General features: G+C 39.5%; 1 protein-coding gene and 1 long non-coding RNA gene across 2 annotated transcripts; both read right to left on the reverse strand.

Moving 5' to 3' along the window:
* Positions 1 to 426: 426 nt before the first annotated feature.
* LOC113945631 lies at positions 427 to 19,875 on the reverse strand. Its single transcript, XR_003527143.1, has 3 exons — positions 18,712 to 19,875; positions 1,259 to 1,267; positions 427 to 436 (listed from the first exon to the last, which is right to left on the reverse strand). It is a non-coding gene; the product is annotated as an uncharacterized LOC113945631 (long non-coding RNA).
* Positions 1,778 to 12,955, reverse strand: GTSE1 (G2 and S-phase expressed 1). Its single transcript, XM_027640017.1, has 11 exons — positions 12,895 to 12,955; positions 11,815 to 11,878; positions 11,131 to 11,734; positions 9,744 to 9,914; positions 8,227 to 8,392; positions 6,673 to 7,038; positions 6,408 to 6,480; positions 5,763 to 6,011; positions 4,464 to 4,644; positions 3,207 to 3,332; positions 1,778 to 2,194 (listed from the first exon to the last, which is right to left on the reverse strand). Exons 1-11 carry the CDS (start codon positions 12,902 to 12,904, stop codon positions 2,111 to 2,113), a joined length of 2,094 nt encoding a protein of 697 aa, XP_027495818.1. The 5' UTR covers positions 12,905 to 12,955; the 3' UTR covers positions 1,778 to 2,110.
* Positions 19,876 to 20,382: the final 507 nt, after the last annotated feature.

The raw sequence follows: 20,382 nt of genomic DNA on the forward strand, positions 1-20,382 counted from the left end.
ACACCGCCGCGCGGGGAACGCGCCTGCGCGCTGGGCGGGGCGGGCACAGGCACCGCCGTGCCCTCAGCGCCGGCTGCGGCAGCGCGAGCGCGGGCCTATCGTGCCCGCACGGTGAGGGAGGAACGTACCCGGCCCAGAGCCGGCGGTTTCCCCGTTCGCTCCTTCACTCAGTGGAAAAAGCCGAAGAGCTCTCTCTGGCCCACAACCCGCCCCACATCAGGCCAACCAGAACCCTCACACACAGGCTCCCACTGCCCCTGAGCCCCAGGACCCAGCCCACTGAATGGGATAAAGGAAGACCCAGAAGAAAACATTACATCTCTCTTTGACTGCTTGATGTCCAATATCACTGTATAAGCCAAAGTTCATTGCAGCTGGCTACAGCCAATACTACAGAGCAGCTCTACCACCATTCATCTGCACAGGCAGACCTGTGCTAACCACGCTCCTGCTGTTTGAGCAACTGATTCGTACCTTGAAGATTGGAATTTGGCTCTTATATGAAGACACATCAGCGTGTTAACTCAGTGTTTGAGCCTCTGTGAAGAGTTGGGTTAGTCCAGAGAGGTGGTGAACCCTGGAAGTATTCAGCCAGCCAAGCGACCCCCTTGCTACCCAAGTTTCAGCTGGCAGAGGACTCATGGCATTCGTAAATTGTCATGGCCACACTCAAAAACAGGATTTACGGCTGCTGCCCACAAAACCATACATACACAAAAATGTAGTTCTCCATGGGTACAGAGTGCTTGACTCTCCTGCAAGTCCTTGAAATTTAGGGCATAAACCCATTTACCTCTTTTCAAAAAATAAATCACATCACTTATTTTAAAAAATTGTGGGTTTTTTCTTACTTCTCCCTCTGATTGAGTTTAGAAATATGCAACTAAACTAATTTCTCCCCTCCATTTAAAGACTTGTTCAATTATTGCTTTTAACTGCACAGCACTGTCTCAAATAGTTTTAATAAATGCTCTAGTTGAAAAAGCTCTCTTGCTCATCACAGAAGGAAAGCAAGAATAACCAAAGCAAGTATACAAATTCCATATTTTTATGGTTCCTACTTGGCAGGAGCAGGTAAGCATGGTTGTTTCATCTAAGAATCTTCAACATCTCACCAAAGGCCTTCATTGAGAACAGACTCTGACACCGCAGTAGCCCCTGAACAGGCAGATGTGTCGAGGGAGGCAAGTGCCTTCAGATAAAGCCAAGGCAGATGACTTTTTCAGCATCAAAATGTTTGACAAACTCTTCTGAACACCTCTTCCTACTTAAATCCTTTGTCTCCAATTTCCACTTCTTGAATTAATACCAACAACTGGTATTAATTGTCAAGAGATTTCCATCTTCTGACAAACTTTCATAAATATATTAAAGCTAGTATATACACAGCAGAAGTCTCTAGTCTGCAAGACAGGCTTGTCACTTCAACATTTATGAGATACTACTGTGTGCATTTTCATTTCTGTTCACTTCCCTGTATGTAAAGTCTCCAGATGTAGTAAATTCAAGTAAGAAAGTATTTTTCTATTCTTTTCAGAATGCGAAAGTTCGTCTAACCTGCAACTATTAAGACTAAACCATTTGGCAGTAACATGCTGTTACTTTCTCCTTTGCATCACAAATTCAGGTGGTGCTGTTGATTTACTTCACTGGCATTCAATAATGAAATGTTTGTTTTCAAACTTGCTACACCACTCTGAAGTCCACTAGGCTTTACCTACACATTAACATTTGTTCGTGAAACACTACAATTGAAGTCTGTAATAAAACACTGCTATTTTGTACAACAGTTTGGTAAACAACTCATTTATTTTAAATTAAAACTTCATTGTACATAGGGGATAAGGAATCAAAGGACAATTGGTAGGAAATAAAGAGACAGGTTTCCAATATTTTGCCTTAGAGCAACATAGTTTAAATATATGCATTGCAGCACATCCACGAACAAAATCGTTATCAGACTCTGACTATATCATGACTACTGGAATTCTACTGTGTTAATGCAGTTCATCAGATAATCTATAGCCATCTTCAAAAAAACCTGTATGAATGAAGAGTAACACCTAAGTAAAGATCACAGTTGCCAAGAATTCTTCATTTCAGTTCAAGTTCAGAACTTGAGTAGAGGGGAATCCAGATTTTCTTTGTTTACATCAGGACTCAGAGTGATAAGAGGCGAACTCAAATCAATTAACTGAAAGAAAAACAATAAAATTTAGCTAGTGTAGTCAGTTTTTGTACATGGCTACCATCAGCTATAATCTCTATTAACAGTCTTCTTGGGCACTTTTTTTTGTTTAGGGTTCCTATTGGAATTCCTATTCAGAATACAAGCACAACAATACAAGCACGACACTCAAGCTTTTATGTTCAGGTTTTTAAACATAAGCTCAGTCCTAGGCAAGCAAAAGGTTCTCACAAGGTGGTTATTGCCCATACTCACCGTAAAAGCCTAAAAGACTTTTCTGAGTTTTACTGCTATGCATATTCAAGTGACATTGCCATCCAAGTCAGGGCAGAGCACTTCTGAACTCCTCTGAACATGCCCCCAGAAGTCAGACTTCTGCAAGCCTCTTCTTTTGACATACTTTGAAGGACTTGATATTAAATTGATCCCAATTACATCTATTGTCAAAGACCACATCCTCATAGTTACCACCATTCATCTCACAATATCTGAAGGCATCTGCCTTCAAGCCACTAATGTACAAAACACACTCGCCCAGAAATGCTTGTGAAATTTAGAGTAGATTCCAACAGACATCTTCCAAATGAAGAGGGGATTAGGAGAGGAGCTAAACAGTAGGGACAACCCTTCTTTTTTGATTAAAATGAGCTGCTGCCAAGAACTGAAGATGTGCAAAAAGAGAGAAACAACAGTAAGCATGCCCACTCTCCTGAAGACAACATTCACTTTCTGCTTCAGAACAGTTTAATTCTATGACAACTGCTTTAAGTGTTAAGTTCTTTCTACATCCTACTCCTTTTCCTATTTGCAGATTGCTCACTGAGCTCTACTTAGGACACATTGTTTGATTTTAAACATTACTTTCTCTTTACTTAGAACACCTTAGTATGTATATCATATTGAACTAATATTAAATAGTTCTTACAGTATTGTGGAGCTGCTCTGCCGACAAGGGTATGCAGCCAGCTGACATTTTTCTGCTAACATATTTGCACCCGAAGATTTATTCAAATCTTACCTTTATCTGCCCAGAGAATACAGGTTTATTCACTTCAGGAGTGTTGGAAAGGTCAATCAGAGGTCTGCTTTCACATTCCAAAGTGTGTGAGAGACATTTGTCTACTCCAATGTCTACCAGTAAGGCCTTTAAAAGAAAAAATAGTTCGGGTTTTCCACTCTATTCACCATGCTTCCTCCATAAACATTGAGGGAGTCAATTTAGCTTATACAGATGTAATAATCACAGGACAGCCTTCATTTACAGCTTGGTTGTTTTTCATGCAGGATTGTTTGCACACAGTGCAAAAACCTTAGCTCTTGCTCTGCCAGCAATGGGGAAAATGCAGTGAGACAAAGAAAAAGAGCTCATTGGGGCATAAATCTGATTTTAAGTGAAAAATTGTTTTAACTCAAATTTAAAACAGAAGATTAATAACTCTTAATATTTAAATGACTTAACTCCAATTATTGTGCAATGTTATTTAGCCATATAAACTGTTCTGTAGAGCTTCACATTTCAGTTATGCTTTTGTCCAGTTTAACTACCCTATACATGTACTGAGCAATTCTCTAACAGATACTTTGTGTCACCAAGTAAGCTAACCAGGAATATACTAATGCAATAACATCAAGTAATCAATCTACAGATTATTCTACACCTGAGTATTTGTAAATCAATAACCACTCTGACAGTTTAATATTTCAGAACTACCAGTTCACGCCTTTCTCCTTAATGCCTGTGGAGTGCCAGCTTTCAACATGAAGCCAGTACATTCCTGAGAGAGGGGAAAAGTGTTCACTGAAAGAATTACTTAACACTTACCTAAGTTTACTGCTATGTGGACTTTGGGGTTTAATTCTCCCTTGTTGTATGCAGATTTGCACTCCTGTTAGGAGACTGAATATAGCTACAGCAGTGTTCGGGGTTATTGGGATTTTTTTATCCCCAAAAGGGCTTTACAGCTGCAACAGGATCTGCCCACTGACACTGTGTTTCTAATCAAATCCACAAGGATTTCACAGTACTTTTTCCAACGTGGAAATTCAATATAAAATCTGCAAGTATTTGACTTTTCAGCTTTGAGATGGAAACATAGTGGAAACACTGAACACATGTTCAGTGTTAAAAATAGGCACTAGAGGGTGCACACAGTTACAGCTAATCCGTTTTAACTTCATGTGTATCAAAGTGGGTTTTCTACTTGAAAATAATAGTTCAAATAATTTGGTTTCAAGCAGTTAACTTCGTTTTGTAGAAAAATGTATTGTCATTTACCTCAGGTTGTTTCTCTTCAGCCAGCTGATTTTGTACTTCAGCCTCTTTTAATTCATTTTCTACTACTTCTGTAGCAGATTTTTCTGGTGAGAAGGTAAGAGCAAGAGGTAACACAGGTGGAGGAGATACATCATCTTCTGAAGAAGATATCTGTGTCTTACTCTCTTCTTTCTGTTTAGAACTAGGGAAAAAGAACATCAGCAATAGTTGAGGTCTTTAATCAACATGAATTACTTAAGCCAATGCCCTAATCTCATTTTCTCCATTTTTTAACCACAAGTTTTAATCATCAAAAAGATTTCCATATTTCAGCCAATAGAATGCTAGTTACCTGCAAAATACAAAATATTTCATGCTGCAATAAGTGTATAGCCTACCCATGCAAAAGAAGAAGAGTTAATGACTTCAGGATGATGAAGAATTTAATCTTAATTGACATATCCATGCAGCCTAAACTTCACACATGCAGTCATTGATATTGCATATCACTGAGCAACCCCTTTCAGCCCCTGCTTGAAAGGAAGTACTGACACCAGCTGGAAGACCAGAGGCTGTAATCTAATTAGTATGATAAAGTCAATGTAGACAGACTAATTGATTCCTTGAGAGAAAAGATATTTGGGACATTTGGCCTAAGTAACATAATACAGAGTTTTCTAGCCATGAATCATTCCTGCTTTAATACAGTTCCTCTGCAGCAGCCACAGAACAAGCCTGCACACATATATATGGTCCTTGTCAGAAGATGCTGAGCTGATAATATGAAAAAGGCAATATTACTCTCACAGAAAACAAATATAATTAACAAAAACACAGGTAAACCTGCTCAGAAACTAACGTTCAGTCAACTAAATCCTTGGCTTTTTGACTGATGCTTTAAAAAAGTGTAATTTTAGAGACCATTGGTAACAGTATAAAACAAAAGTTAAAGTAATATGCATTTCAATCAGCTACTTTCCTTCATCAGAAGGTGATAGCAAAGTAGTACAAACACCAAATCTGCTTTCAGACAGAGCATCAGATACAAGTTTTAGTTGTTCCCTAGCTCAAGAAATACAAATAAATTCCTATTAAAATTATAATTCTTTAATGTTAGATATTGACTCACCTCAGTAAGGCTTACAGCATTTTACTAGTCACAAGATATAAATTTTTATTAGGCCTATACAGCATCTATGCTCAAATGCTTCATTATAAACATTTAGCAGAGGTCCTTGAAACCCAAAAGTCATCATTAAAATTAATTTAGAGGCAGTGTGCCTACAATAGTCATTTAATATATGAGGGATTCTGAATTACCCAGCTGCAAGTGTCTTTTTGGTAGAAAAGCTGAAACTTCGGTGAAGAGATGCAGCATGTGGAGAAAATGCCATTCTTGGTACAGTCTTAGGGGTCGCTGCTGGGAATGCTGAGGTCCGACGGACAGGTGTAGGTAAGCCAGATGGTTTCAGACTGGCAGGAGTCATGGAGGCAGGCCTCTCAGGAAAACAAAAATTCTGAAAGACCTTATCTTCTGAGGCTTTCATAGGAGTGCTGACTGCCATGGCACTAGAAAAGGAACATGCATTAGCCAAAACCTTCTGGAAACAGTTGGAATAAAACTATTCCTCCAAACAATAGAAATCTATTTCCCTTGTCAGTAACAGAACAGCAATCAGCTTAAAGGTGATAATCACAGCATAGTAAGGGCTTTACTTCTTAGAAGTCTTCCATGAATGACTCTAGTCTATTTAGCACTGCTAAGAAAACCGTCAGAGGGTTGTTTGGTTTAGTTGTGGGGTTTAGTTTGTTTTAAATCAGTTCCAATAGGCACTAACACATCTAACCTGGAGGGTCTCAAGGATTGACAATGAAGTTCAAACTTTTAAAGACTGTTGCAACACCCAACCACATTGCATTCTAAGAATTATGCCCCAGTGAATTTAGTTTTCAGTTAAGCCCTACCTTCCAGGTGTACCACAAAATGTTAATCCAAGAGATGATGTTGCTTTTGGTGCCATTTTGTTTGGTGTTGCATCTAAAGAGAAAAGTTTTGTTAACTGCTATGAGATTCATATTTATTTCTTTTATAAAAAATATGTTTCAGTTAAAATACTAATTCCTTCTAAAAGGCAGACAGAAGTGTAATGAAACAAATAACAAGCATTCAAGGTAGCATTTTCTTTTAATAAGCAAGTTAGAAGAGAGGACACATAAAGTATGTGCTTACCTTGAGTCTTCACAGGAACCTTAGTTTGACTTGTGGAAACAGACAAAACTCCAGCCTTGGGCTTTGGACATAGGCTTCCTTTTGCTGCACTTCCATCTTTATTCTGCTGACATATCTGCTGCAGACTGGGAACAGAGCTCAGTCTCTGAATTCCACTGCCTGCAGCCTCAGTTGATGTTGCAGAAGATGAAGATTTAGCCAAGGTTACAGCACTAGATATTTTGGGAGTACTAGCTGATCTCACTTGCTTCCTGGATTTCTCAGTATTGGCAGCCTGCAGAGATGACACTCTGGTAGGTCTGACAAGGGCCAGCCTGCTTGTACTAGAGCTACTCACACTAACTTTTGATGACATGCTTGATTTTCCTGAAATAGAAACTTAAGTTGTACTTCTGAATCATCGCTTATCGCTAAGTTTTTGACTAAGCAGAATAATTACATTCACACAGGAAAGAAAAATGGCAATTTACAGCATTTAAATTTACGTTCAAACAACTTAAGTTTATGGGAACACAACCAACTACTGAAAACTTACTCCCCAAATTTTCCCGCAATTTTATTTTAAAGTCTTCTCACCAAATTCCTGAATTACTGCAATCAAGCGAAAGAATATTCACAGAATGACAATACAGCTTGCAGATTCAAGTTACACTTCCAGCACTCTCTCCCAGCATAGCTGACTCTGTTCTCTTAAGCAGCCTTTCAAGAAGGTAGTAGTTTGAGTTACAGTGAGTAATGCCACAGGCTAAACTACCCCACAAGGGTTTTTTCCAGTTTTCTGTACAGTTCTTACTTTTGAGACTGTAGGTTACTTTCATTAATAGGATGAATCTTGACAGTTATATTGCATAAAAGAGTTCTTATTAAGCTTTTAGTAATATATTATTATTCTCCCAGAAGCAAAGTACAAAACACAAATTTGCTGTAACTTGGTATCTTGAGAGATGTACAAGAATTGTGATGCTTACAACCTGTCAGTACTTTTAGGAGACTGTTTTCCTGATCCTTTAAGACTTACTGAAAGGGTCAAATTGATTGCCTCATTATAGTATTAGCTTCTTGGCTGTATTCACTTATCTCCCCAAGAGTGTTTTTTCCAATCAGCTTGAGTAAAGCTTATCCTTTTATTAGGCCTACAGAAACTTGCAGCAAGGCCTTCCCCCTTCTTTCCAAATTTCAGTTGTTTTGGTGTTGTTCGGTTGTTTTTTCCCCTTTAATACCAGTTAGACAAGCTTAGAGCATTCAGAAGCTCACATTCTTGGTTATAATAGAGAAGATTATGTATAAAATTTTCTGAGTTTATTTTTCTAGCTGTGTCAGACCCTCACATGTAGGCATCAGGCTTTCATCAATCTAGTTTTTACAAATTATAGATGTCTAACATTTATCTTTAGTCCACAGGGATTTACAGGGCTAGCGCAGAAAATTTTATTCTCCATTCAAAACATTTCTCACTGCTCTTATATATTGGACACCATTAAAACATTCCCAAACCCACATGCTTAAATACTTCAAAATTGATTTGTGGCACAAATCTGTAGTAGGAATTATTACCTTTTTTTACTATGGGAGAAATGGGTAAGCTCAAATTCAGACTTGAATTCACACTGGAAAGTGAGGACAAAGATGATGATGTAGTCCTTCTTGTGAGACCACTGGTAACACCAGGAAGTTTCAGATATGTCATCTTCCTTAAGCCAGGCTGAACCAAAGAACATAGCTTATTCAAAAGCAAAAAACCATCTATTTAACACATTATTTTGCCATTATTTTTCTTGGTATTATAAAACTTTTCATTTGTGAATTTTAGAGGAGCTTCCTACTCAGATACAGTTTAAAAAGTGAGTTTTCTTAGAAACAGATCATTGTATCTGGATTATTATACAGACCTAGAATATCAGATCTATTTTTATTCCTGCCAGAAATTGAGTATAGACTTAAAGGGATTAAAGAATAAAAGGAGTCAGCGCAGGCAGCAGTATATGCTGGGCACCAACCAGTTGGAAAACAGCTTTGCAGACAAGGCCTTTGGGGGCGCTAGTGGACAAGTTGAACATGAGCCAGCACTGCACCCTTGCAGCAGACAGCACTGACAGTATCCTGGGCTGCACAAAGGAGAAGCATTGCCAGCAGGTGAATGGAGGGGATCCTGCCCTCTGCTCAGCACTGGGAAGTCCACACCTGAAGATCTATGTCCGGTTCCAGGCTCCCCCATATGAGAGATTTGGAGCTACTGGAAAGAGTCCAACAAAGGGCCACTGAGATGATTAAAGGACTGGAACTGGAGCACCTCTCATCTGAGGAAGGCTGAGAACTGGGACTGCTCAGCTTGGGGAAGGCTCAATGTGGATCTCAATATATAAAAATGTCCACAAGGACAGTGTCCCAGTGGTGCCCAGTGACAGGACTAGAGGCAATGGGCAGAGTGGAACGCAGGAGGTTTTACCTCTGATCATCAGGAAATAATTTTTTTACTGCCAAGCACTGGCACAGGCTGCCCTGAGAGGTTGCCAAGACTCCATGCTTGGAGATATTCAAAAGCTGCCTGGTCCTGGACAAATGACTCCAGGTGGTCCTGCTTAAGCAGAGTGTTGGGCCAGATGACCTCAAGAGGTCCCTTCCTTCCAGCCTCGATCATTCTGTGATTCAGTGAAGCAGCATACAGCATTAAAGTAGGCTCCTAAAGCTTCAAAACAACTGACAGCTGTAGGTATACTACCTTCATACAAGTTATGGCAACCTTTTCATATGGTATAGTTAACTACACACATCAAAAACTTTGTGTCTTACAGAAAACCGTTGATCACTTACCTGCAAGCTAATACTTTAAAAATAAAGGCAACTCGTGTTAATCTAACACAGTTACAGTTGCTCTTAAGTACATTTCCCTGTGTTACAGAGTTAGAGCACACACTCAAGAATGGTAATTATAAAGCATAGATTACTTTTCTTTAAAACTATTTTACACAACAGTGTAGCTTTAAATTAAATTAAAAAGTAAACTATATTAATTTTTCTTTCTATCAGAATATTACAGAAGTTATTTTCATATTAAGAATACTTGTCATTACCTTACTTAGTGCAGGAAGGGCTTTTGTGTCTTGCACTGAGGAACTGCCGCTGAACGAGGACTCGAAAACATCTGAAGCGACACTAGATTTATCAGAAATTAGATCTTCAGATGATCCCTTGCTGCTCAAGTCTCTTTTTGTAGAAATACTAGTATTTTTTCCTGATTTGAGCTGCAAATTTCAATGCAACATTTTAAAAGCTACTATTGTTTCTATTGATTTTGTTAAGAAACAAAGACAACCATCATTGAAGAAGCCTCTGAACCCAGTGAAGTCCTTGGTGTTTAGACAAATACAGTGTGAAGTTAGTCTAGTGAGTGTATTTGTGAGAACATGTTTGGACCAAGACATTGGACACTTCTGCAACAATTCATCAGCACAAATCTCATATAATCATGTTCACCAACATCCTGTTCCATACTGTAACAGCTGTTCCTTACAACAATATTAGACTCTCTATTTAATATTCCTCTGCTTTACTCTGGCTTCCAAGGGATGAACATTACATGGCAGACTGCATCATGCAGACTGTTCAGAGAGTGGGGTACAATTTGGCTAGTTAAAGCATTAAGACTGTGCCTTTTCTTATAGTGCCCAAAATCAAGAAGAGATTTATAGCACAAAGGAATCAAAGGGTCCCCTACTTTCTATAGGTGATGGTTCTTAATAAGCCAATATCACATTTCAGTAGAATCTGCAGTACATACTGGAACCTAAGACATAAAGGTGTACAGCAATAAAATCCAAAAGATATTCTACCTAGAGACTGGGATTTGTGCACACAAGGTCACTAACACAGCTGTTTCCTTGCTATCTTAGAATACATTTGCATTTGGTCACATAGCCATATGTGTGGTTATATGTAAGTATAATACCAGTAATCAGTGCTTTTCATGATTGAGACAAGTTGTGGGCAAAACTGGACCTAAAAGATTTCCCTGTCTAAATAATTGTGGGGTTTCCCACCCCTGCCTCACCTCCATTGACAAGGGTTAACAGCAAATAAAGCCATTTTTACACAGTCAGAGTAAAATTAAGTGTAAATGAAGTATACATTAGGTGTAACAGTGCGGTAATTTTACCAGGAACAAAGCAGTGTTAGAAGCCAGTTAGAACAGAACCCAGGAATTACAATATTCTCAAAACCAGAATACAACAGAAATTTGGCCTCAGATGCTCTACATTGTCGTAATAAATAAGCTAGTTGGCTACTATACCAGTGTCTGCCCTACTTTTCCTTTTTTTATATATGTTTCCTGACTAAGGACCTTATAAGGTAGAGAAGAATTAGAAGATTAAAATTCACTTTTGACGACTGTAGATTAAACATTCCTAAAGCACATAAAGGCCACGTTTAAAGAAAACATTGCCCAGAAGCTGACTTTACCTTTTCAACAGTCAACAAATTGCTTCTTCCAAGAGTACACAAAGGTTTTGCCATTGCCAGTTTGCCAGTTGCCTTTATATTTGTTTCCTCAGATTTCTGTTCTTGTGTCAGAGGCAAATTGGCAGTTTTTGTAGGAGACACACAAATTTTAACAGGGCTTCTGTTTGGAGGAGCAGGAATAACATGTATTTTGCCATCTGACAAAAGTTTATTTGATGCCTTCTGAAAACAAGGTGGCAGCAAACATGCTGGGCTATCCTGCACATTGTATGTCTCCCGTTTAACAGCTCTGGGACTTTTTTCTATCCTTTTGTTTCTCAGTATTTTCAGCTTTGACTCTGAGTCCTCCACAAATGTTTCTATAATCTTATTTTTCTGTTCTTCTGATTGGCTTGTGTTAGTCTCTTCATTCTTGCTTCCAGTCTTTATTTGCTTTGCCAACAAATGAGCTTCTTTGAAAATTTCCACAAATTTCTCTTCTTGAAGTGGGCTCCACATGAGTTTATCATCAAAAGCAGGCATGCTCTTGTTTGCTTCCATACAAGCAGCAATACATCTTTCTTTGTGTCCCACAGCTCCAACAAAAACCTCATCTTCATTTCCACTACAAAGAAAAATAATTTAGCCTGGCATCTTTCATGTGTCCATTTTGAAGGTTTTATAGGCAAATATACCTTTACTTACCTTGTTGAAGAGAGTGAAAGGTCAAAATCAAACTTTTCATCACTCAGAAGAGGAAAGTCTGAAACTATAACAAGGATTTTGTCACATTTTTTGCAATAAAAATAGTTGCATTATGCTTTGACAATTTGGTGAAGTTGATGTTCGATGGCAAAAAAAAAAAATTTAGCTACCAAGTTTAAAAAATTAAAACATGTTTTAGGTCCAGGAAATTTAAGGTACTGTTGTGCATGTCACAGAATCCATTAGGTTGGCAAAGATCTCTGAGATCATCAAGTCCAACCTATGACCAATCACCATCACATCAACTAGACCATGGCACTGAGTGCCACATCCAGTCTTTCCTTAAACACCTCCAGGGACAGTGACGCCATGACCTCCTTGGACATCCCATTCCAATGTCTAATCAACCTTTCTGTGAAGAAATTCTTCCTAATATCCAATCTAAACATCTCCTGCCACAGCTGGAGACTGTGTCCTCTGGTCCCTGTTTGCTTGGGGAAAGAGACTGACCTCCACCTGGCTATACCCTCCTGTCAGGGAGTTGTAGAGAGCAATAAGTTCACCCCACTGCAGAATATGACAATTGTGAGATGCCCAATTACCATGAAATAGCTCAATGCTAATTTTTAAGCATCCATAAGATAGAATATATCTTATCAGCAGCCTCCAATCAAGATAAATGAGAATATATAATCTACAGCTATGTGACAATGCAGTTGTCCCATCAGTCAGTTCTTTTCTGGTTCAGGCCATCACAGGTCAGTAGCAGGAGCCAGTGAGAAAGATTAGTTTTCTTGTTAGTTATTACATACCCTACATATTAATTGAATCAGCAGCAGACAGATAAGGAAGAGGGAGGAGCTCAGATGAGATATACAGAAGAAATGTTGATGACATCAGTCACTGATACACAAGCTCTAGGAGCCGTGCTACACAAGCTCCTCAGGAGGCTTCTACGTCTGAGACTGCCAACAGCTGCCCATCCAAGGAAACAAGTACACAGAACATGACACAAAGCAGATACAGGATGTCTACTGATATAATAAGGTATAAACCAAGTAGAGAATGTTGTCCACCTACCACTGCTCATGCAATGCAGTTTTTCTTCAGGCACATGACTCGAACACACTGGCGTTTCTTTTCCTTCCTCCATTGTGTCTGGAAAATACAGAATTAGCCATGCAATATGTTAAATAAAAAAACCCAAACAAAACCAACAGGGTCATGGACTTTGATGATACTGCCAAATTAGCGAGGGGGTAAACAATCCCTTTGAAAACTGTCATACTTAGGGTCTGCCACACAGAATAGTTAGGGTTGGAAGGGACCTCTGGAGATCACCCCGTCCAACCCCCCTGCCAAGGCAGGGTCACGTGGAGTGTATTACACAGGAACGCGTCCACGTAGGTTTGGAATGTCTCCGGAGAGATTCCACGACCTCCCTGGGCAGCCTGTTCCGGTACTCTGCCACCCTCGACGTAAAGTTCTCCCTCGTGTTGAGGTGAAACTTCTTGTATCTCAGTTTATGGCCATTGCTCCTCACCTTGTCGCTGGGGACCACCGGAAAGGTGGTTTATGGGATGTCACGCAGCTCACAGTCCCGCCAACCTCCCACCGCCCCACCTCAGGCAAGCTCGCACGGGTCGCCCCTTCCCCGACCGCAACGGCGCCTCGGCCGCCAAACCTCGGGGAAAAGCCTCTAGAATCCCCACCACCCCGCGGCACTGAGGAAGCAGCGGGGGCTGCCGGGGGTCGCCCCCCCACACTTACCGCTCTCACCGGGGCCGCCGCGCACCCGCCCGGCCGTTTGAAATGGCGCCCCGCTCACGTGACGCGCCCCGCGCGCTCTCATTGGCAGGTTCGAAGGATACACGAGCCCTCCCGGTGCATTCTGGGGCCTGTAGTTGGCAGGGGCTCCCCAACGGCCGCCCGGCCCGCGCCCTCAAAAATCAACACTCTCACACTTCTGAAATGAGGCTTGTACATACCTCCCTTTGCTTGCTTCAGTCAAAAAGTGAAAGCCATCAGTAAGATCTAGAAAACCAAGATGAAACTGATGGGGAAAAGGGCAAATATGTTGTAAGTGCTACTGATCTTAAGACTGAAGTAAGACAAATGTATCAAGAAAACTAAATACATACAGGGAAAACTCAGTGCATCTACCACCCTGTATATGTTACTTAAGAAAACAGAATCCAAAAGTTATAACTGCCTATATTCTCAGAATTGGGTCTGAAAAAGCTAGAACTGATTCAAGTCAGTAATTCTTTACTGATGTCCAAACTTCTTCCTCCAAGTCATTGTAATATTTATATTTTTCTGTATTTATTATACAACTAATAATTTAGAATGATTCTATGTCCTCAGTAGCTCCACTGGTTCAAGTGCCACAGTTTTGCTCACATGGGTGAACAAACTCAGTCTTAATTTTCTGGAGTGTAAAGTGATTTCCCAAGACATGTTTGGAAATTGCTAATTGTTTTAATAAAACTAAAGGAACTAGTTTTATTCATATAGAAACATAAATGCTACATGAAGGAAAGGCAAAAGCCTTTGGAAATGCACCAGAACTACAATTTCTGATTTATCTTAATAGCAATTCTATGTGACAATAAGCTGAAAGTAAAATTTAAAAGAGAAATGTGGTTATTTTAAATTTTTTTGATAGTTTAAAGATGATGTAAAAAAGTGTTTTGAGAAAGAAGGACTTTGGCCTGTCTTCACAAAGTACAAATTGAAGTGTGTTTGTTCACAAGCCCTGCATATAATTACGGGACCATTGGATTTAAGACCACCATTAACCCGTCTGATCATGCCACACCCAGCTATTGGGCACAGCCTCTTGTTAATTAATGGCTTTAGGTGGTCAGGTAATAATAGGATGTATATGATTCTTAATAACCCTAAATGTCAAAATGGGTTTTTTTGTGCTAATATATTGCTTATTGACTGCTTATTGAATGTGATCGTAAGTCAATAGTTTATAAAGAAGGCACCTACTTTTTCATAAAAGTGTTTGAATATTAGAGCATATGTAAGTGAGAGTGGCTTGAAATTTCACTCCAGCCAAGTTAAACCAAATTGCAGTTGTAGAAAGGAACTAAGTTTTACCCCAAAACAGCCTGTGATCTAATAGAAAATAATTTCCAGCAGCAGCACCCTCCATCTGTGCCTTACTTGTGGTGTTATAAATTTGGCCACACCTCAGCAGTGAGCTACTGTTTATAAGAAGAGATCCCAGCAGCTAAAAGAAGCCAGTCATTGGGATGACTCACTACTTGCCTTGTGAACTGCTCAAGGGAATTTCTTGAAGAACTATGTCAAAATCAGCTCTAGAAACCATTAATTTGAGATCTTTCATTGACACATATCAAGTGCTCCCAGATTATTGTTGGTCAAGTTCGTGGGCTTGGAAGGAAGATTCTTTTTGTCTGTACTGAGTGAAAATTTTCCCCTTTTGTGCAAGGCAATAAGAGGATAAAAAAGGCTTTTTTCCTCTCTGCAAGAAGAAATCTGACGCAGTGTGAACCCAATCATCAAGGCACCATGAACGCCTGCAGGAGGTAAGCTGCACATACTGCATTCCCCTCAGGTAGGAACAGAAAAGGAAATGACTGGCAAATTATTCCTCTCATGATCTTCACATGATGCTCCAGATGATCGTGAGCTGTGTTATATGATTTGCAGCTATACAAGCCAAATTGTTCTCATACAAGTGTTAAATGTCTATTTCTAATTCTGCAGTTACTTTATGTAAAATCTCAACTGCAGAACTTCTATTTTATTGATGAATTCCCTTTTGCATTTCCTAGTCTTTTATTTTTAACAAATCAGCTTTGACAGCTCTCTTCCAAGCATGCATAAGTATGTAATTTCTGGTTTAAAGTTCTTTTTTATTCATAAACTGTATCTGCACTAACATTTGTGGTAACCCCTACTCTTCTGCAGTAATAACAGCAGGAACATGCATGAACCAGAGCTGTAATACATCTAATACTTCTCAGACCCCTCCCTAAGCTATAGGATCACAAACTAATTCATCTCCTTTTAGCATTCCAGTTCAGATGGAGTTGTGAATATTAAGCCTTTTTTTCTCTTAAAAAAAAAAGAAAGAAAGGCAGCAGGAACAAGGACTTAGCAGTGGGGCTTAACAGGCAATTTTCAGTGGAGATAACAATAACTGGAGGTCTGTTGCCACAGGCTAACACTTCTAGCTTCAAACCATTTGGGAAAGGTGGCAAAGAAATGTCAAATGTTACTCCAGAGAATCCTGCGGATATGCTTAGTTACTCCTGATTGGTATCTTTGGCTAATGAATACCTTGACACTGCAGAGAGAAGTCCCCTCTGAAAAGCAGAGATAGAAAAACACATCAGAGCAGGATGGGAAGCTCACATAGCACATGCTGTGCTTATTGCCGTGGATGAAAGCTTTGGAAACTGGTAATTTTTTATTTGAATCCTGCCACTTTCATAATATTGCAAAATGAAAGGGTATGTTTTTTCTCATACAATGATCTGCATCAACAGTGAAGAGTAAGAGCACTGTGTGTCCTCTAACAAGCCCCTACCCAGTCTCTGCCTGTCAGTGGGAGAGAAATACCAAATGGCTGGTAAATGTTTTGCATTTCCAATTATGGAAATTATTTTATTAGCCTCATACAATTTGAAGAGCTCTTTCCCAAATCTAGTCAACAATACAATGCACACTCTGGATTTCATTACAAACACTGTTGAACTGTTAATAAAAAAGAATAATTTTTAATCTCAATCTTGCTTTCTTTTATATCAGGATACATTCTCTCCGTGCTCACAGGCAGAAAACCAACGGGAACAGAAGTGAGAACTGGCACAGCACCTCTGGGTTCAAGCACCAGCAAGATGATCTTGTTACGGTCCATACCCTTTACACAGTGATCATCGTGATCCTTCTAATGGCACTCTGGGGAGCCTGGTCAAGTAAGAATTCATCCTTATAGAAGCAATTTAGCAGCTTTCTTTGTCAAGTATTTAAATAAGTAATTCTGTTACTTATTTAAGAACAAAGAAGTACAAATAGTGGTCTCCGCGTATTTCAATGTACTTGAAACTGCTTAAATGGTTGCTACTTGTGGAAGTGAATTTAACAGGCCATGCACAGACCATGATTTGTGAATGACAGATACCTGTTTGGCCTGTACATGTGTATATTACCCTCAGCACGTATATGAAACTTTGAGGCACAATATTCTAGAAAGAAGAGTTCAACTTCTGTTTTATTGGTCAACATTTTGTACGTCCACCCCAGCTTTCCATTTATGAGCTTAAACTGTGGAGTCTCTACCTCTGCTAAGATTGCCTGTCCCAATCCATGATAAAATATACACCACAAGCAGGAAAATAATCTGCCATGTCATGACAACATAAGAAAAAAATCAATAAAACCGGCTATCCTGCAGGCAAAGAAGGGTCTCTGAACATGTGAAATTCATCTACATTGCTGAAGTGACTTTATGCAGGACTTGCATCCACATATTTTTAATTTATGGTAATGACTTTGTAAACTCAGGAATAAAACCATGAAATAAGCTGCATTTGTAAGCATCCCTTGTCACAGAACCAACTGGCTCAGTCTTCACTCTTGTGTATATTTAATTTATCTTCAACCATTGCTTCCTTTTCCGTAATTCATTAATGTCTCATGGCACCACCAGCCTCTGCATACACCAGCCTATTCTTGATGGGAAGTATTCCATACTCCCACTTTTTCAGGGAGGAGGAAGTAACCCCACTCAGACATCCTGCAAGCTTTCTGGAAGTACAGCCAGTTGGCAGTCTCTGTTAAACTCTTTGTTAGGTGTATGGTTGTCTACACCAGATGAGCGCAATTTAATGGACATGCAGTTCTGAGGGGCAGTGAGTGCTGCGGACAATAGTTCAAGCGTTGGGAGCTTAAACTCAGCTTAAACCCCAAATTTTTGCACTACCTAAACTAATAAACAGTATCCCTCCCCAAAAAAATCCTGTAAGACATTTTGAATACTCACATAGATACACATCTGTAATTATGTAGTACCTGTAGAGAACACAATTCTTACAAGTATCATGTACCCCATTTTGATATCCACCCATTGTCAGGAGGGGTACATAAACTGAAATGCCTCTCAGAAGACCTCCACGGCACAGCTCCAGGAGTGTGTACAAAGCACAGTGTAGCACCAGAGACACCCAGGCCAGCTCTCTGCAGGTGGCTGTAGGCACTGAAATTGGTGATCCTCCATTGATGCTGCACTCTACCAATGCTACCAGTGTTGCTCTACTTGGGTGTGCTACTGGATACCATCCTTGAAGGGAGGATAACCATCTCCATCATGACAGGTAGGAAGGTCTTCCTTGAGTATATAACCACATTCCTGCTTTATGCCCAGGGGTATACCTGCTCTGTGATGGACAGGCCAGCAGTTGGACATCTGTCAGATATACTTGGGCTGAAAGCTTTTAGCTCAAACAGCAACACCTGGCTTTACCACGTGTTCCAAAGTCATTGTAAAGGATGGCGTTGTAACATCTGTTTCTTGTTTGCCTTGTCTCCTCTTCCCCTTCATCCTCTCTCCCACAAGAAACTCATGTATTGCAAAGCCTTCAAGCAGGAAAGTGAATTTTGTGGTGGACAAGGTTTTAGGCATTGAATTTAGAAGTACAGACTGCTGGTTTTCCTCAGCTTTTGTCATATATGCAGTACTGAAAAGGCAGCAGAGGCAAAAAAACCCCAAATTCCAAAAACCACCCCACCTAGGAAAAAAAAAAAGCTAGAACAACTGACCACACATCATAATTTTGGATTTGTTGTATTTATAAATCCTGCAGATATGAACCTACCTTTAAAGCCCTGGAGATCTAGATGAAGTATTGAATATACTTCAGCTTCCTCTTTCACCTTGTGATAGTGGAGATCAGGTATGAAAGTTCAGAGGAGATAGCAGCACAACATTAAATGTTTTGAAAAACCTATCTTTTTTTCTTAAACTTTTGGTTTGCTAGAAAACTGCCTTGGCTGATTTAACAGTAACATTAGAGATTCAAATTTACTAATTTTTAGTGTGTTCAGAAATACAAGAGTAACTTTGCAGGGTGAACAAAATCTATGTTTATTACCAGTTTTTGTAAATAACTGGTTAACCTGAATAATGCAACTAGGACTAGGGGTAACCTGTGGTCTTGCAGAGCATAGTCTTCATTGCTAACAGACCCAAATCATCTGCCTGAGTTCTACTTTGGAGGCTTCAGTTCCCAAAATAATTTCCTGTAAATCCACCCATGAAAATACCTCATTTGGGTCTCACAGTAAATCAAAATTTCCTAAATTACCTTATGTCAACAGTAACAAACTATTTAATGTTTCTGCACCGGTGAAACAGACTAACGAGAAGTAGAAACTGTAACCCCAACTTCACAACTTGTGTGTCAAAACTTTTATGCAGTGATCATTTTATTACTATTTCTCCTGTATTAAAGAAACTGGACAGATATTTTACACATGTTCAAAAAAGGCTGTGGTTTAAGCAAAGCTGTCTGCTGTTATTTTAAGCTACCAAAACCATTGTAGTTCAGCCAGTAAATCTTATGATACGTTCCATGTACCAACTGGACTGTCAGAAAAGGAAAACAAGTCTTATTTTCCATGGTCATTCTCATATCCTGATGTTACACACATCTTTTTTAAAAGACGCAAGCCCTTCCAAGCTCCATTTTTTACTACTGCCTCACACTTCTCTTTAGAGGGGATGATGCATTCTGTAAAACCATCTTTAAAGCAAGAAGTCAGCACAGCAATTTCTCCCAAATCCTTTCTTTTGATAAATCTTGGAATTCCTTTGGTACTTGGGAACTAAATTTGCCATTGGTCTGGTTGGTAAGAAAAAAAATGATATTTGTACTTTTGGGTTTATACTGAGGGAAGACTTAACCAAAATCAAAATGCAAAACACAAGCTAGGGATTTCCATAATTAATACAGAAACACAGACAAAAGTAGGTCTATATGTCAGTTCACTGGTCTGTTTACTGTATTGGACAACATTTCAACTCTAGTTCAGACTTATCTGACAAAATATATTGTTTTTCCAAACACTACGTGTAAGAATGTGGGGCATACTCTTCCAAGTATCTTGTAAGTACACAAATCATAACAACTCAGAGAACGTTAGGAAAAAAAAATGCAGACAACTACAGAGTTTTAGCACATCCCAGAAAAACAACACAGTATAGCAATAACAAACTATGCATTTCTACCTAACTAGGACAGTAGTTTTACTTAAACAGGATGCCTGTGTGTGATTAAATGATACTCATGCAGGGCTCTTGCACCTCGTGACTACTGGAAAATCAATAGTCTTCCTACTTCCCTTTGATGGCCTTTCCTAACACTGGTTCAAAAAAACCCAAAAGTTCCATGATCTTTTCAGAATGCTGTGTAAGTTGTATTGACAATTTTTAAGTGAATAAATGTATGGTGCAAATTTGTCTGTGAATTCTGCACCTGGAACTAGGCCCTAGGAAGTCAGCATCACCGTGCATAATCCAGTGCTATA

The sequence above is a fragment of the Corapipo altera genome, unplaced genomic scaffold, assembly GCF_003945725.1.
Source record: "Corapipo altera isolate COAL_440 unplaced genomic scaffold, ASM394572v1 1b, whole genome shotgun sequence".
In the NCBI taxonomy this organism is placed as follows: Eukaryota; Metazoa; Chordata; class Aves; order Passeriformes; family Pipridae; genus Corapipo; species Corapipo altera.

Coding starts and splice junctions, on each gene's coding strand:
- GTSE1 (XM_027640017.1), bottom strand. Junction 4,645..5,762: donor AAAAAGACACTTGCAGCTGG/GTAATTCAGAAT, acceptor CTTTTTCCCTAG/TTCTAAACAGAAAGAAGAGA. Junction 2,195..3,206: donor TATTCTCTGGGCAGATAAAG/GTAAGATTTGAA, acceptor TTTTTCTTTCAG/TTAATTGATTTGAGTTCGCC.